Here is a 19,629-nt window from a genome sequence, read left to right on the forward strand (position 1 = left end):
TTATGTGTATAGCGCGTGTATCTCTGTGTGTTTGTATATATGTCTATGTGTATGGTGCGTGTATCTCTGTGTGTTTGTATTTATGTCCATGTGTATGGTGCGTGTATCTCTGTGTGTTTGTATATATGTCTATGTGTATGGTGCGTGTATCTCTGTGTGTTTGTATATATGTCCGTGTGTATGGTGCGTGTATCTCTGTGTGTTTGTATATATGTCTGTGTGTATGGTGCGTGTATATCTGTGTTTGTATTTATGTATGTGTGTGTATCTCTGTGTGTTTGTATATATGTATATGTGTATGGTGCGTGTATCTCTGTGTGTTTGTATATATGTTTATGTGTATGATGCGTGTATCTCTGTGTGTTTGTATATATGTCTATGTGTATGGTGCGTGTATCTCTGTGTGTTTGTATTTATGTCTATTTGTATGGTGCGTGTATCTCTGTGTGTTTGTATATATGTCTATGTGTATGGTGCGTGTATCTATGTGTGTTTGTATTTATGTCTATGTGTATGGTGCATGCATCTCTGTGTGTTTGTATTTATGCCCATGTGTATGGTGCGTGTATCTCTGTGTGTTTGTATTTATGTCCATGTGTATGGTACATGTATCTCTGTGTGTTTGTATTTATGTCCATGTGTATGGTGCGTGTATCTCTGTGTGTTTGTATTTATGTCCATGTGTATGGTGTGTGTATCTTTGTGTGTTTGTATTTATGTCCATGTGTATGGTGCATGTATCTTTGTGTGTTTGTATTTATGTCCATGTGTATGGTGTGTTTATCTTTGTGTGTTTGTATATAATTATGTCTATGTGTATGGCATGTTTATCTCTGTGTGTGTTTTATGTGTGAGAAAGAGAGAGAAGTATTTAAATACATGTTTTATGGTGTGTTCTGTCTATTTGCAGACACGAATACAGCGAACCCTACGAGATGGATTCTCTCCATCGTCCGGGTGAGTCCACTGTACGAATGTTTCATAACAAAACGAACTAGCAGACATTTTTTTTTTATAGTTACTCACTACAAAACTGGGATAGAATAGGAAGATGTGTTTCACGACATCTGAACACATTTTATACTACGGCTATCGATTGCTATCTCCACACATGGTACAGAGAGAGAGAGAGAGAGAGAGAGAGAGAGAGAGAGAGAGAGAGAGAGAGAGAGAGAGAGAGAGAGAGAGAGAGAGAGAGAGAGGAGAGGAAAGAGGAGGGAGAGGAGAGGGGGAGGGAGAGAGGGGGGGAGAGAGAGAGGGGGGGAGAGAGAGGGAGAGAGGGGGAGGGATAGAGAGAGAGAGGGTTAGGGAGGGAGATAGAAAGAAAGAAAGGGAGAAAGGGATACGGACAAAGTGAGGGAGGGACAAAGACAAAGAGTAATGCAGTGAGAGAGATGGAGGGAGAGAGGTAGAGAACTAGACAGACAGACATAATAGGCGCACGTGGATAGACAGAGAGATAGACAGAGACAGACATAGAGGGGTGAAAGGAACAAAGGGGAGATAGAAAGAGAGTGAGATAGACAGACAGACATAATAGATGCACATGGATAGACAGAGAGATGGACAGAGACAGAAAGAGATGGGTGAGAGGAACAAACGGGAGATAGAAAGAGAGGGAGATAGACAGACAGACATAATAGATGCACATGGATAGACATAGACAGAAAGAGAGGGGTGAGAGGAACACAGGGAAGATAGAAAGAGAGGGAGATAGACAGACAGACAGACGTACAGAATAGATACACACGGAAAACGATAGAAAGGAATGGGAGGGGGGGGGGGGGGGGGGTAAGAGATCGTGGGAAATAGAAACAGACAGACAACACATACAGAGATATAGACACGCAGTCAGAGACAGAGAGAGGGAACAAGGGAGGATGAGAGAGATGGTGGAAGATAGAAAGAGATACATACACACACAGATAGACAGACAGAGATAGACGGAGACTGGATCACTAGTACCATCCTCTACAGTAATAAAACCGTGTGTCGTTTCCCAGACCTCGCCTTTTATGGGGAGCTATCACTCTCCCTTAATCTAGTTCAGTTGGAGTAATGTTAGCTCAACTTAACGTGTATTTCAAAAGTATTAAATATTATTGCTGAATATAGTTATATCTTAAATGGCTCTCCAAAATCGTAATTAGCAGTGTATTTCTTATTATTGCTGAATATAGTTATATCTTAAATGGCTCTCCATAATCTTAATTAGCGGTGTATTTCATATTATTGCTGAATATAGTTATATCTTCAATGACTCTCCGTAATCTTAATTAGCGGTACCTTTCATATTATTGCTGAATATAGTTATATCTTAAATGGCTCCCCATATCTTAATTAGCAGTACATTTCATATTATTGTTGAATATAGTTATATCTTAAATGGCTCTCCATAATCTTAATTAGCGGTGCATTTCATATTATTGTTGAATATAATTATATCCTAAATGGCTCTCCATATCTTAATTAGCGGTGCATTTCATATTATTTGTGAATATATTTATATCTTAAATGGCTCTCCATATCTTAATTAGCGGTGCATTTCATATTATTGCTGAATATAGTTATATCTTAAATGGCTCTCCAAAATCGTAATTAGCAGTGTATTTCTTATTATTGCTGAATATAGTTATATCTTAAATGGCTCTCCATAATCTTAATTAGCGGTGTATTTCATATTATTGTTGAATATAATTATATCCTAAATGGCTCTCCATATCTTAATTAGCGGTGCATTTCATATTATTTGTGAATATATTTATATCTTAAATGGCTCTCCATATCTTAATTAGCGGTGCATTTCATATTATTGCTGAATATAGTTATATCTTAAATGGCTCTCCAAAATCGTAATTAGCAGTGTATTTCTTATTATTGCTGAATATATTTATATCTTAAATGGCTCTCCATATCTTAATTAGCGATGCATTTCATATTATTGCTGAATATAGTTATATCTTAAATGGCTCTCCATAATCTTAATTAGCGGTGCATTTCATATTATTGCTGAATATAATTATATCTTAATTGGCTCTCCATATCTTAGTTAGCAGTACATTTCACCTTTCTGCTAGCTGTGGAACAGTGTACACCAATTGTTGTATTCTCTGGTGACCTTCACACTCTCTGTCACGTGTTTCAGCTCCAGCCGTGGGTATCAGCCAGCCAGCTCACGTCTACGATCACCTCGGGTCACGACAGAGGTCAGACTACCGGTCTCTGGACAGGCTAACTCGTGTCGGAAATCAAACAGATGGCGAGGACACCAATCCGACCAGGATGCCAATCTCTTGTGGAGATACCAGACGGAAGCCAAGCTATCGGGCGCTAGTTCATGGTCAAGATGCCAGCCGAAGGTCGTGGAAGTCATCTTGGCTCCCAAATGTTGCTGAATACGAGAGGAATTCGGTTCAGGTGCCATTTCTTGAAGAAAATGTCGGATGGAATACAAGGAATCCATCTTGGGTGTTATTTCGTGAGGAAGATGTCAGGCCAATGCCATGGAATCCAGCTAGGATGTAACCGCTTGATGACAATACCAGCTAACGTGGAAGGGACCCTTTGTAACGAGAACCAGTGTAAACACCGGAAGAGGCAGGCTTCGTTCACTTGGACCGTTTGTGAAAGAATCACAAAGATTGGCTTTCCCCGACCACATGGGTATTCAATGATGTGTGTACAAGACATACATAGAGAAGAAACCGGTGATGTACAGCATATCAAAGAGATAAGGAATAACCAGACACTAATAGCATGTAATAAAACAAGATACAGAACAATGATTATAATGTTCACTAACGCCAATCACTGTGTCATTGGTAACAAAAATACGTCCATAGATCCTAGAGATCACTACATACTAACTAAAGTAGCCCTCAACAAACATATTCGTTCAAATACATTTAATTTCTATGGTTCACGTGAATATTTACTGCTGTATTGTTTAGATATAATTAATCAAATGGATTTTAAAAAAGAAGACGTGATATTTTTTTGAGACCCGAACTCCACAGAATATCACGTCATCTTATTCAAAGTTTATTTGATTAATTATATCACTATTGTTTTTACAGTTAATTTATTCAAAAATATATTCTTTTCTTACACACCTCTTGGTGAGAACATCAATCGTTATTTTGATAACACATACTTGTTTACACATGTACGTGTGTTAACAATTTCAAGACATACGGCTGGCTTATCCTAGGTGATGACCATAGTCTGGGGGCTGAGGGGAGTCCTGTGTGCAATCATATGTCCCCTCATTTTGACTCTTGATCCTAGTAGGAAATCCCAAGGAGAGTAAAACAAAAACGTGGGTGGACATCGCAGATCATGGGCAGAAGGGTTTAAATTCAAGATAGCGTCCAAGATGGCCGCCATATCATTAAATCAGGTATAACTTGACAAGGAATTGAGCTAGATGGATAATTTTGGTGTCTTTACCTAGGTTTTCAGGGTCAAGGAATCCAATTAAACCATTTTTAACCCAAGACATTATGACATAATGGCGAAATCCAATATGGCTGCCAATACGACCGCCACATCATTGTTCCCTTGTAACTTTTCACATGTTACACCGAAATTGATAATTTGTGTGTCTTTACTTGGGTTTTCAGGAACAAGGAATCTATTGAGACAATTCCTAATCCCAAAACATTATTACAAGATGGAAAAATCCAATATGGCTGCCAATATTGCATCCGTGTCATTGTTCTCTTTTTGTAACTTTTCACAAACTTAGGCTAAATTGATAATTTTCGTGTCTTTACCTAGGTGTTTTGGGTCAAGGATCCATTGAGACCATTTCTAATCCCAGTACATTATCACAAGATGGCAGAATCCAATATGGCTGCCAATATGGCCGCCGCATCATTGTTTCTTTGTAAAGTTTCACATGTTACACCGAAATTGTTAATGTTTGTGTCTTTACTTAGTTTTTGAAAAACAAGGACTCCGTTGAGACCATTCCTAATCCCAAGACATTATTACAAGATGGCAAAATCCAATATGGCTGCCAATATGGCAGCCGCATCATTGTTCTCTTTTCTAATCTAATCTAAGTTGATAATTTTTGTGTTTTTACCTAGGTTTTGTGGGTCAAGGAATCCACTGAGACCATTCCTAATCTCAAGACATTATTATAAGGTGGCGAAATCCCCTATAACAGTATTAAGCATGTTGTCCTAGACATTTGTCAAAATGTCGCAGGTTAACCAGCATGCAGAAATCCAGAATCGCACAATAAGATCATAGAAGCCGCAAACATTCGAAAGGACATTGTTTCAGAGAGACTAGAAAGGCTTGATCACGATCAGTTCGTGTATCAACCTTTCGAATTTTCCCGACTTCTATGATCTTCTGCGATTCTGGATTTCTGCATATTGGTTCACCTGTGACTTTTTGACAAATGATGCACTAATTCACATCAAAGTCCCCACGAAATTCAGACCGCTGCCTCTTCAGTGGAATCCCACAAAGATTTTCGGAATCCTGTAAAAAAAAAAGGAGAGTGTTATACAGGCCTTGAAATTGCGAGCTGTTACCAACATAAATGAGTCATATGGGAAGGTTATATATAAGTGTAAAAGTTCTGCAACTGAACACACAGCTTCCACGGCCTACACTCTACAGCCCTCAGTGCAGTACATACAGGATCAGTTCAACCAGTGTCTAGGTTAACATGTTTGATAGTGTTATAGGGGCCTACTTGTATTTACCATTGGGATTAGGAATGGTCTCAATGGATTCCTTGTTCTTGAAAAACTACGTATCGACACAAAAATAATGTGAAGTTACAAGGGAACAATGACGCGGCGGTTATATCGGCAGCCATATTGGATTTTCCATCTTGTAATAATGCCTTGGGATTAGGAATGGTCTCAATGGATTCCTTGATCCAAAAGTCCTAGGTAAAGAAACAAGAATTATCAATTTAGCCTAAGTATGTGAAAATTTACAAACAGAGAATAATGACGCGGCTGCCATCTTGGCAACCATATTGGATTTTGCCATTTTGTAATAATGTCTTGGGAATAGGAATGGTCTTAATGGATTCCTTGTTCCTGAAAACCTAAGTAAAGACACACAAATTATCAATTTTGGTGTAACATGTGAAAAGTTACAAGGGAACAATGATGTGGTGGCCATATTGGCAACCATATTGGATTTCGACATTATGTAATAATGCATTGGGGTTAAAAATGGTTTAATTGGATTCCTTGACCATGAACACCTAGGTAAAGACACCAACATTATCCATCTAACTCAATTCCCTGGCAAGTTATACCTGATTTAATGATATGGCAGCCATCTTGGACGCCATCTTGAATTTAACCCGTTCTGCCCATGATCTGCGATGTCCACCCAAGTTTTGTCTTACTCTCCTATGGGTCCCCTACTAGGATCAAGAGTCAAAATGAGGGGGCATATGATTGCACACAGGACTCCCCTCAGCCCCAGGACAACCAGGTCACCAATGCCATATAACCAATGAACGAAAACCAGCACGATCGACATCGATTACACTGTGACGTATAGTTAACCTGAAAATATTGTGTGTGTGACACGTAAGTTACCTATAAGTGTAAGTGCTATAAATAACTTTTAGTCGAAAAAGATGTTAAAATTTGCATAAAACCTGGTTTTTTCTTTTAGGATATGTAAGAAATAGAATAATACAATCGTGTCCGTTAGATACAATTTATCTTACAACTCGTTGTTTAAAAACTTATTAAACTTGCTTTCGCTCGTTAGATACATTTTAAAACAACTCGTTGTAAGGTAAATGGTATCTAACGGCCACTCATGTATTATTCTCTATGTAAACATCTTTATTTGAATCATTGATACCTTAGACGTTAATAATATTACATTTGCGGTTAGATATCGAGAGTTACACACATTTTGATAGTTCAGAAACAGACTCATTCATTTTTTTCTTGTTCCAACCAGTGCACCACAACTGAACAAAGGCCGTGGTATGTGCTTTCCTCTCCGTGGGAAAGTGAATATAAAAGATCACTTATTGCATCAGAAACAAATGTAGCGGGTTTCCTCTTTGAGACTACGAGTCAGAATGATCAAAGTTTGACATCCAATTGTCGATGATTAATTAATCAATGTGCCCCAGTGGTGTCGTTAAACAAAACAACCAACGTTAAACAAGACAATTAATACTTTAACATACAGAACAAATATGATGCAAAGTATGTTTCGAGAATAACTAAATATGATGTCACGTTATATAAGTGGAAGAAACGGAAGGCAGCAAACTCTATATGATGATTTTCGTGTATCTGTTAATGTCTTTACACTATTTAGTAGCAGCAGTAGCATTGCCCCTTTTCTTTCTCTCCTTATGTTTCGAGAATAATTAAATGTGATGTCACGCTATATAAGTGGAAGAAACAGAAGGCAGCAAACTCTATATGATTATTTTCGTTTATCTGTTAATGTCTTTACACTATGTGCTCCAGTGGTGTCGTTAAACAAAATTATTAAATGTGATGTCACGTTATATAAGTGGAAGAAACAAAAGGCAGCAAACTCTATATGATGATTTTCGTTTATCTGTTAATGTCTTTACACTATTTAGTAGCATCAGTAGCATTGACCCTTTTCTTGAATTTGAATTTGAATTTGAATTTGAATTTTAGTGTTAATTTTAATGTTAGTGTTAATTTTAATTTTAATTTTAATTTTAGTGTTAATGTTAGTTTTAAATTTAATTTTAATTTTAATTATGGTTTTTTGTTGTTTTTTGGGGGGGTTATTTGTTTTACTTTTCTTTCTTTTGGTTATCTTTTTATCATGGTTTTGTTTGCCGTGTTAGTTAAGTTAGTTTTGAGGGGTTTTGTGTTATTTTTTTATAATGGTTTTGTTAGCCGTGTTAGGCAAGTTAGTTTTGAGGGGTTTTGTGTTATCTTTTTTATCAAGGTTTTGTTACCCGTGTTAGCTAAGTTAGTTTTTAGGGGTTTTGTGTTATCTTTTTATCATGGTTTTGTTTTCCGTGTTAGCTAAGTTAGTTTTGAGGGGTTTTGTGTTATCTTTTTATTATGGTTTTGTTAGCCGTGTTAGCTAAGTTAGTTTTGAGGGGTTTTGTGTTATTTTTTTATCATGGTTTTGTTAGCCGTGTTAGGTAAGTTAGTTTTGAGGGGTTTTGTGTTATTTTTTTATCATGGTTTTGTTTGCCGTGTTAGGTAAGTTAGTTTTGAGGGGTTTTGTGTTATTTGTTTATCATGGTTTTGTTTTCCGTGTTAGGTAAGTTAGTTTTGAGGGGTTTTGTGTTATCTTTTTATCATGGTTTTGTTAGCCGTGTTAGGTAAGTTAGTTTTGAGGGGTTTTGTGTTATCTTTTTATCATGGTTTTGTTTGCCGTGTTAGGTAAGTTAGTTTTGAGGGGTTTTGTTTTATCTTTTTATCATGGTTTTGTTTGTCGTTTTAGATAAGTTAGTTTTGAGGGGTTTTGTGTTATTTTTGGTTTTGTTTCGCTTTTTTTTGTTATTATTTTTTTTCTGGTTTTATTTGATTTGAATGATTGATTTGATTTTGTTTATTTTATTTTATATTATTTTATTTTATTTTATTTTATTTTATTTTTATCATTATGATTATTATGATTATGATTATTATTATGATTCTTATAATAATAATAATAATAATTATTATTATTATTATTTAATATTATTATCATCATCATTATTATTATTATTATTATTATTATTATTATTATTTATTATTATTCTTATAATTATTATTATTATTAATATTATTATTATTATTTTGTTTGGTTCTTTATTTGTTTTGTTTTGTTTTGTTCTGTTATTGTTTTTTATCTTTTCTTTATTTTTGGTGAGTTTTGTTATCATTGTTTTGTTTTGGGTTTTGGGTTTTTTTCTTTTGTATTTTCGTGTTATTATTTTCAATGTTTGATTTAACTGATTTATTTTGATTTCGTTGTTTATATTTGCGTGTGTTTTTGGAGGGGTTCAATGTTTTGTTTACATTTATTGTGTTAGTGGTTGTTGTTTTTTGTTGTTGTTGTTTTTTGTTGTTATTTAGGGTTGTTTTTTTGTTGTTGGTTTTTTTTTTGGTTTTTGTTTGTTTGTTTGTTTTTTACTTTTTTCCATTACCATAGTTTGACACCCAATAGCCGATGTATGTTTCGTGCTGGAGTGTCCTTAAACATTAATTCATTCATTCATTTAAATCTAAACAATTTTATTACTGTGTATAATTTTAGCTTTTGTTTGTTTTATTATAAATGCATGAACATTACTTAGTTGTTGAGAATTTAAACTTTTGCTGTTTCGCCCAGTGTTCATTCTTATCTTTAGCATGTTGTTTGTCAGTTGCATTGTACCAGCTTTTATATATTAGCTCTCTATTGTTTTAATCTAGGCCCAATTTCACAAAACATTGTAAGCTTAGTATTGCATGTAAACGTAAATCTGCGACTAAACTACGATTCTTATTACTACCATAGTACAACAAATATAGTTAGAAATACACGTATTTCATTTCCATTCGTCATTAAAATGCTCCATCTTCTGTAATGATGTAATTTTCTTCGTGAAATAGATGTCAAACACTTGTAAATTATGCCCGTTTTGTGAAATTGTCCCCAGTTCTCTTAACTTTAAATTTTCATTTCTTAATTACATATTAAAATTTATACGCAGGAACTCATTTTATTGATACTTTTAAAAGTTGTACATAACATTTAAGTTTTAAAATATGGATAATGTCAATAATAATAATAATAATAATAATAATAATAATAATACTTGTTTTAATATAATTAGCAGGGCTTCTAGATTATGGTAGCCCCACTCCCATGGCTAATGATATTCAATTTTTGGCTAGTAGATAACTACTATTGCCATGCCCGACGGCTAGTATAAACAAGTTGTCTAATGCTGCATTTAAGTCTGTTTTGTAAATATGAATATGATGTCGCCACCCCGGCGTGTTTTTAATCTCTTTAGGTAACACATCCAATTATTACTATTAGTAAAATTGTATCAAGTAAAGCAGGGCTTGTGAATGTTTAATCATGGCTGGCACATTTTTTAAATCACTGATCCCGTGGTTAGTGGATTTTGAAGACATTCTAGAAGCCCTGCATTTAGTGTATACTCTTTTATACTTTAATGTTTAGTACTAGTTAAAATATTCAGTATTTGTATTTGGTGCGTTACACATAATAAACCGTATAACCAATACACATGTGTTTTCTTTTCATGTTTTGTTTGCTTATTTATATAAATGTGACTGGAGTCCAAATCACCTGGCTGTAACGTTAGACTCAGACTACCAACTGACAGGACAAAGTTTGCCAATGTTCTGCTCTCACGATTTCTACGACTGTCCAGTTGGTAGTTTGAGCGCTCTTATAACTCGATTCCCTTTATATACGACGTCTACGACCGATTACTTGTTAATCAGAGCACACCCGTCATAAGTTGACAGTTGGGGACATCAGAACGCAACCGTCAAGTTGGCTAACTTCGTCCTGACAGTTAACAGTCTAAGCCTAGAATAATGCTAGGCTTAGACTATCAAATCAGTGTGCTCTAGTGTCGTTAAACGTTTGTTTGTGCTCTAGTCGTGTCGTTAAACGTTAATTTTTGTTCTAATGGTGTCCTTAAACGTTAAACGTTGATTTCTGTTCCAGTGGTGTCGATAAACGTTGATTTGTGCTCTAGTGGAGTCGTTAAACGTTGATTTGTGCTCTAGTGGTGTCATTAAACGTTGATTTGTGCTCTAGTGGTGTCGTTAAACGTTGATTTGTGCTCTAGTGGAGTCGTTAAACGTTGATTTGTGCTCTAGTGGTGTCGTTAAACGTTGATTTGTGCCCTAGTGGTGTCGTTAAACGTTTGTGTTCCGTTCTCTAGGCCTCTACAGCATGCAAGAAGCCCAGAACATTCTAAATTTGAATAATAAAACCGTAATACATGATCAGGGCCGTACCGGCCTCGGTGGGCGTCGTTGTTAGGCCATCGGTCTACAGGCTGGTAGGTACTGGGTTCGGATCCCAGTCGAGGCGTGGGATTTTTAATCCAGATACCGACTCCAAACTCTGAGTGAGTGCTCCGCAAGGCTCAGTGGGTAGGTGTAAACCACTTGCACCGACCAGTGATCCATAACTGGTTCAACAAAGGCCATGGTTTGTGCTATGCTGCCTGTGGGAAGCGCAAATAAAAGATCCCTTGCTGCCTGTCGTAAAAGAGTACGTAACAACAAGGCGGCATAGTGGCAGCGATTTGAGGGTGGTGGATATTTGTTGGTTCATTATATTGTTTTCACACACAGCTGTGGCTGGGAAAATTGCGGATGGTTTCGTGAATGAGCGGGGCACATTTTAGTGATACTTGCAGAGACGTGAGCTGTAGACATAGTGATTTATCTAATGTGATTTTTTTTTTTATCCGCAGTTCCCTGCAGAGATTGTTGAACAACGGCGCAAGTTAGTACCTATGATAAAGGATGCAAAACGACAGGGGAAAAAGGCCTATATATCTTACAATAAACTCTACATCAATGGTCAACAGTACAACCAAACCAGCACCTAGGAATTCGAGGATGGACAAATTAAAGTTTGTTCGTGGAACATACCTAGATCATTGGCAGACAAGTTGAGTGATACTGATTTCCGTGCATATCTTTCAAATTTTGATATCGTATTTCTTAGTGAATGCTGGATAAGTAACAAAGACAGGGACGACATTAAGTTAGATGGTTATTGTAATCCTATTATTGTTACACGGTCAAACAAGGGTAAGGGAGGCTTGGTAGTGTTTTATAGAAATTATTTAATGACGTACGTTACATTGGAAAGACAATGTCATGATACTTATTTGTGGTCAAAAGTATGTAAAAAGGCATTGAATTATGAAAAAGATGTTTATTTTTGCATGGCATACATTCCCCCTGAACACATAAATCTATTTTGTGAAATCGAAAGTGATTGTGCTTATTATATAGGTTTAGGTGAAATTGTTTTAATGGGTGATTTGAATTCTCGTATTAGTGATAAAACCGAAACAACAATAAGGGATCAGATGAGCGAGCACATAACTGGTGTTTTTCAAAAACTTGATGATCATACAGAAGATGAAAAACTGAGATCCCCTAGATCTTCATGCGACAAAACTTTAAATAGCTCAGGACGGAAACTGTTAAGTTTGTACACAGCAACCAATTTGATAATATTAAACGGTCGACATTCTAGCGATGTGAAGGGAGAAACAACGTTTTTCAATAGTAAAACAACAAGTGTCCTAGATTACTGTCTTGTTAGTGAAGACACGTGGGAAAACGTAAATAACTTTGTTGTTGATTCGTTCAATGAGTACTCTGACCACGCCCCAATGGTAATATCGTTACGTTTATTAAAGCCATTGGTCGAAAGTCTTCAAACGAAAAATATCGAAGCCGAACGGTTTGAAATGAGATGCAAATGGTTTCCGGAGAATAATGATGTTGTAGGTAGCCTCTTGAACATGCGCATAGAGGAGCTCCAATTGATTGTAAACAACATTGATATACATGATAGGGAATCTGTGAATGAACATGTAGAACAGTTCATTAATATATTAAATTATGTTACGGATAGCTGTAAATATGAAGTAAGGTTAAATAATAAGATACACAACATCAAGAGGATGGATAAGCCATGGTTGGATGAGGAATGTAAACGTCTCCAAATTGTCTATAAAAAGGCATTATACATGTTTAATAAATTCAAAATAGATTCGTGTAGACAAGCGTTATGTGTTGCGAAGTCCGATTTCAAACGTAAATGTAATAAGAATAAATATCTCTATAAAAATGTAGAAGGTAATAAACTAAGTTATTTGAGAAAAAATAACTCAAAAATGTTTTACAGATGTTTGAACAGGAAAAAAACAAACGACTGTGTAAATATTGACATTGAGGAACTGACCAACCATCTTAGAAATTTATTTTCACAAGACGCAGATGTTAGTGATTCGTGCAATACAGGGGAGACAACTCGACGCGATATGATATTCGAGGAGCTAGATTGTGTAATCACTGAAGCTGAAGTCATGAAGTGTATCGACTTGACTAAAAATGAAAAAAAACCCTGGAATGGATAATATTTTGAACGAGTTTTTTTTTTTTTTTTTTTTTTTTTTTTCTCTTTCACAATTTAGACCAATAGTCCAGTCTGTAAGATAAAATGAGCTGTTTTTTCCAGTTCGCCTCTCTTTCCATAGAGTTTGGTGTGTATGGCAGTTTCGATTGGCCACTCAGCTTGTCTCAGGTCTTGATGAATTGGACACGCCTGTAAGATGTGTTCTGCTGTTTGGTCTTCCAGGCCACAACTGCAGGTTGGTGTTGCTGCAAGTTTAAACTTTCTGAACATGTGAGCATTCAGTCGGTTGTGGCCTGTCCGGAGTCTCAACAGAGTTACTTGTTCCAAGCGACTGAGAAGGTGGTAATCATCTTGTTCTGTCCTGGGTCTGTTGGCTGCCTTTATCAAGGTTTTCTTCTCTGAGAAGCTAATGTTGTTGCTGGGCTGTACATGATTAGCTCCTAGCTTGGCTAGCCTGTCTGCTTCCTCATTTCCTGGAATCCCACAATGTGCTGGGATCCACTGTAGAGCTACTCGTCTTTCCTTTGCTACCTCTTGCATGGCTTCATTCAGGTGAGGAAGTTTTTCCCCTTGCAAGGCTTGTAGGACTGAGAGAGCATCTGTGAGGAAGACAACTTGTTGACAGTCTTCTTTTGCATCCTTGATCATTGTAGCAGCCTGAATAAGTGCATGGGTTTCTGCATTGTAGTTGGAACTGTGGGTGCCGGTTGGTACTTTTGCAGTTAGGGTATTTCTTGAAGGGAGCTTGATAAATATGCCTGCCCCTCCATTGGCCACAGCATTTGTTGACGAACCATCAGTGTATGCATGGATCCAAGATTCTTCTGGGTACCGGTCACTGATCATAGCCATTGCCAGTGACCGTTTGACCAGGTCGTTTTGGGAGTCTGCTGAAGCCAACTGTGGGACAGACATGCTGATCTGGAACGAGTTTTTAAAAACATTTAAGAAAGAGTTGTGTCCGATCATAACCAAACGTTTTAATATTATTTTAGATTCTGGAGTTTATCCTTCTATATGGGAACATGCTGTTACAACACCCATATTCAAAAAAGGAAACCCAATGGATACAAATAACTACAGGGGAAGTTCTCTTCTTAGTAATCTAGCAAAATTGTTCACATCGGTACTCAACCAGCGACTTTTAATGTGGAGCACAGACAACAACATAGTAACAGACGCACAATTCGGATTCAAACCTGGCTATGGCACAAGAGATGCAATTTTCGTACTTCATAGCCTTGTAACAAAATTTCTTTCTAACAAAAAACGATTATATTGCTGTTTTATAGATTACGCCAAAGCTTTTGATAATATAGACAGAGTTAAATTATGGAGAAAGGTAATTAAAGCCGGTGTCACAGGAAAAGCTTTAACTGTAATACAATGTCTATATACTGATTTCAAGGCCCACGTGAAAGGCTCATCTAGTGCAACAGAAAGTTTTGACGCTTCCAGAGGTCTTTTTGAGGGGGAGGGTCTTTCGCCCCTCCTATTTTCTATGTATGTTAATGACCTTGAATCTTATTTCATTAATGATGACTGCTCATCAATCGATTTAGAACTATTAAATTTGTTTTTAATAATGTATGCGGACGATACAGTGATATTTTCCGAAACAGTTGAGGGTTTACAGCATATGCTGGAGAGTTTAGAAAGATATTGTTTGGACTGGAAATTACAAGTAAATATGAGCAAAACTAAAATTGTGATTTTTCGAAATGGAGGTAAAATAAAAGCGACGGAACAGTGGTTTTACAAAGGAGCACTAATTGATATAGTGGATGGTTTTAACTATCTTGGTGTAACCTTTCGATACAATGGTAAATTTCATATTACACAAAAGACAGTTGCAGTTCAAGCACAAAAAGCAGTGTTTGGTCTTAAAAGATCAGTATCAAACCTTTATCTGAACAAGGAAACTGAGTTGTCATTATTCGACACATATATCCAACCTATTTTAAACTACGGATGTGAAACGTGGGAATTTCATAAAGGACATGACATCGAAAAAGTACATATAACATTTTGTAAAGTACTATTAGGAGTTCACAAAAAGGCAATGAAGTTATGTGTTTACAATGAGTTAGGTCGAATGCCATTACAATACAAAAGGTATATGATCATTCTAAAATATTGGCTAACGCTACTGAAAAGTGACAATTGTATATTATCGAATGTTTACAAATATTTGTATGATGCATGTGAAACTTGTATTAACTGGGCTACTAATGTTCAAAAAGCTTCTTGATTCTCTTTGGTTGTAGTATATATGGTATCAACAATCTGTTGATAATGAGCTATATTTTTTACATATGATACACATGAGATTGCAAGATCTTTTTCGTCAAGACATGTTATCTTTTTTTGAAGGTTCTTCTAGATGCTTTATTTATAAGCACTTTACAGATAACGTTTGCCTACAGTTTTATTTAACAAAAGCTATAGCACCACATTTATTAAGAATGATATGTAAGTTTAGAATTTCTGCTCATTCATTAAATGTTGAATCTGGCTGTTATTCCAATATTCCACGATGTAATAGAATCTGTGTCTGCTGTAACACATTAGACGAAGAGGACGAATTTCATTTTATTCTTATTTGCAGTTTATACTCAGAGTTAAGACGCAAATTTATTAAACCCTATTATTGGAAACATCCTTCTGTTTTTAAGCTAATTCAACTTCTAACTGTCCAAAATGTTAAAGAATTTAGAAATTTGGGGAAATTCTTATTTAATGCTTGAGAAGCTCGAAATTTTGTTGTTTAATAATGCATACCTACAATATTTTATATTATGATATATATTAAGAATAATCAACAAATCTATTTTAATTTTAAAATCTGTTTGCATTAATAATAATTTGTCCATCCAGAAACAATATTCTATTTCTGTTACTTTAGTGTATTTTACAATATTTAGTTATAACAAATACTAACTCTGTCCATCCATATTACATTTTTGTTCTCTGTTTTTTTCCTGCCAGATTATTATATTATGTAACGTTATAATTATTGCCACCATGTTTCAACTGTACAAACATTGTGTACGCCTATAAACAGAGGTTTTTGGCTAATGAACAATACAATACAATACACCATTAGTAATGGCACGCTTTATAAACAGATTCCCTTACATTCCACATGTCATTTGCAATAAAAAATAATATTTAAAAAACACAAAAATCAAACAAGCACCCACACAAAAACATTTGAAAGCAATATTTCATCCTGTGTGTCGAGTTAATAAATACACAAAAATTATGATTATACACCTCATAATTTGTGTATCCTAACGTGTGAAGTATTGATGGCGACAAAATTGTTCGGCAGGTGTGACAAAATGGTCCACAACAAGGTCACATAACATACAGATTGTTTTAATTTTTTTTAAATATATTTTATTTTGCGATGAATTGCCACATTTATAACATATATATAATGATGGGCCAATCCCGCCACATACAGGGACTACATAGAGATTATTATACGAGCTTGTGTCACACTGATTTCACGAAACAAGTGTCAGGATTATAGTATACATGAATCCTGACACGAGTTTCGTAAAATCGGTATGATTTACATGCGAGTGTAATAATTTCTTTATTATCCACATTCTCTAAAATATTAGTTTTATGAATAGAAAGCTAGGACCAGGTCAAAACGTTTGAAACATCCTTCCCCTCTCCAACTCCAAAAAAAGAAAAGAAAAAAAAAAAGATTAATATATTCGTCCTTGAGTGATCCCACCCCCAGAACCTACGTGCCTAAAACAGCAAAATAGAAAGTTCGAAAATAAAGACGAAACCTCGCAACAGTGACTACAATAACAGCACTAAAAACACACGTAATATGTAATATATAATTAAATCCACATGTTGCTGTTGGGACCATTGGGTATGCGTGTCTTCGTAAGGGTGTAAACAGGCACAGCCAACCAGGTGTTCGGTTATTAAATACAGTGACTTTTGAACTGATCTCCCAGCAGTAACAGGCACAGCCAACCAGGTGTTCGGTTATTAAATACAGTGACATATGAACTGATCTCCCAGCAGTAACAGGCACAGCCAACCAGGTGTTCCGTTATTAAATACAGTGACATATGAACTGATCTCCCAGCAGTAACAGGCACAGCCAACCAGGTGTTCCGTTATTAAATACAGTGACATATGAACTGATCTCCCAGCAGTAACAGGCACAGCCAACCAGGTGTTCGCTTATTAAATACAGTGATATATGAACTGATGTCCCAGCAGTAACAGGCACAGCCAACCAGGTGTTCGGTTATTAAATACAGTGACATATGAACTGATCTCCCAGCAGTAACAGGCACAGCCAACCAGGTGTTCGGTTATTAAATACAGTGACATATGAACTGATTTCCCAGCAGTAACAGGCACAGCCAACCAGGTGTTCGGTTATTAAATACAGTGACATATGAACTGATTTCCCAGCAGTAACAGGCACAGCCAACCAGGTGTTCGGTTATTAAATACAGTGACATATGAACTGATTTCCCAGCGGTAACAGGACCAGCCAACCAGGTGTTCGGTTATTAAATACAGTGACATATGAACTGATCTCCCAGCAGTAACAGGCACAGCCAACCAGGTGTTCGGTTACTAAATACAGTGATATATGAACTGATCTCCAAGCAGTAACAGGGCCAGGATCTGGCTCGATCGGTGGAGCGCTCGACTGAGGTGCTTTCATCGCAGGATCAAACCTCCTTGGTGGACTCATTCTCTGTTTGTTTTTTCGTCTCAACCAGTGTCCACTGACTGGTTTATCAAAGGATGTGGTATGTGCTGTCGCAGTTATCAAGTGTTTCATATTAACAGCTGATGATTAATATATCAGTGTGCTCTAGTTGTGTCGTTAAAGAAAACAAACTTTCTGACTTTGTGCAGTGGACGAATTTGCACAAATGTCACAATTTTGAAACATGAATAGGGGGTCATCTATAAAAAGCAACGACAGTCAACCTGTCTTTAGTCGCAGTTCACCAATGAACGGAGTACCTGTCTGATGAAAGGAACCAGTCAATAGCGTTCACTTGTCATTATGTCTCTAGTCGCATGTCACGAAGTGAACGGAGTACCTGTCTGATGAAAGGAACCAATCAATAGCGTTCACTTGTCATCATGTCTCTAGTCGCATGTCACGAAGTGAACGGAGTACCTGTCTGATGAAAGGAACCAATCAATAGCGTTCAGTTGTCATCATGTCTCTAGTCGCATGTCACGAAGTGAACGGAGTACCTGTCTGGTGAAAGGAACCAATCAATAGCGTTCACTTGTCATCATGTCTCTAGTCGCATGTCACGTAGTGAACGGAGTACATGTCAGATGAAAGGAACCAATCAATAGCGTTCACTTGTCATCATGTCTCTAGTCGCATGTCACGAAGTGAACGGAGTACCTGTCTGATGAAAGGAACCAATCAATAGCGTTCACTTGTCAACGTGTCTCTGGTCGCAGTTCACCAAGTGAACGGAGTATGTGTCTGATGAAAGAAACCAATCAACAGCGTTCACTTGTGAAGACAAGACAATACTTTATTTACACTCGGGCCGTAGGAGGAATATATACATTAAAATTTGTTATTATACACGTGACAAGATGGTTGACAGTAAATACATTAATTACAATACATACACATACACAAACACATACAAACATACATATCAATATATTATGTAATACTACAGATATTTAATACAGATATACGGGTATCCAAGTACTTATAAACGAATAGATTGTTAAACTTGTATATGGTGCAGTGGATAATGATAATATTTTATTAAATATGTTTGGTTTTGATGGTGTTTGTAGTCAAGGGCGTTTGAATTCATTAATTATTATGTTTATGAAATATTCTAATTTCTTTAGATACTAATTCGATTATTCTCCATTAGTTCTCTAAATGTATAAGTACTTGGTCGCATAAGTACTTGGATAATAATATTGGTGTTGCAACTGGACTCTTGAATTATGAAAAAATGGCAAATGAAAACATAATGGAACTCGTCGCCAATGTTCATTGCATTACATAGTGTACGAATTCTATCTTCTATGAGTATGTTATTCCAACGTCCAATTTCAACGGGTAGGTAATGGTTAGACGTTCTAAATTTTTAAGAGTGTTGTCCACAGTTTTTCTGGTAGCTTATTAATATAGCCTTCGGAAAATAGTTGTTCTTTGTATAATCGGTAAGTGTTGCCTCTCGATGACTGTGTTATTTTATTTTTCCATGTTTGTAAATACTGATCGCATTGTCTTTGTTTAATTTGTTGTGAGAGACAATTTACTGATATGAAAGATTGTGTTATCCAGATATCACCCATTCCCAAGTTATTCAATTTGTTTTTAACAGTATTAATCCAGTTATAGTTAGTTCCGTTAGTAAGGTAGTCATTTATCATAATTTTGTATAAAAGAGCAGACAATTTTGATTATTTTCCCGATATCAGTCGCGCCCAGTAGCATACCATTCTCCTATA

At 36.2% G+C, this 19,629-nt stretch overlaps 2 protein-coding genes across 2 annotated transcripts in view; one reads left to right on the top strand and one right to left on the bottom strand.

Annotated features, from left to right (window-relative positions):
- LOC121386098 overlaps positions 1-6,269 on the top strand; it is a 102,546-nt gene extending 96,277 nt beyond the window's left edge. Inside the window, exons 7-8 of the mRNA XM_041516896.1 lie at positions 911-957; positions 3,146-6,269. Of these exons, the coding sequence (XP_041372830.1) occupies positions 911-957; positions 3,146-3,525 (427 nt within the window). The 3' untranslated portion in view covers positions 3,526-6,269. The remainder of the gene's footprint in view (positions 1-910; positions 958-3,145) is intronic.
- A 6,910-nt stretch (positions 6,270-13,179) lies between these two features.
- On the bottom strand, positions 13,180-14,040 carry LOC121386099. The gene has a single exon (XM_041516897.1). It carries the CDS (start codon positions 14,038-14,040, stop codon positions 13,180-13,182), a length of 861 nt encoding a protein of 286 aa, XP_041372831.1.
- Between the last annotated feature and the right edge of the window lie 5,589 nt (positions 14,041-19,629).

Source organism: Gigantopelta aegis, chromosome 12 (genome assembly GCF_016097555.1).
Source record: "Gigantopelta aegis isolate Gae_Host chromosome 12, Gae_host_genome, whole genome shotgun sequence".
NCBI classification, from domain to species: domain Eukaryota; kingdom Metazoa; phylum Mollusca; class Gastropoda; order Neomphalida; family Peltospiridae; genus Gigantopelta; species Gigantopelta aegis.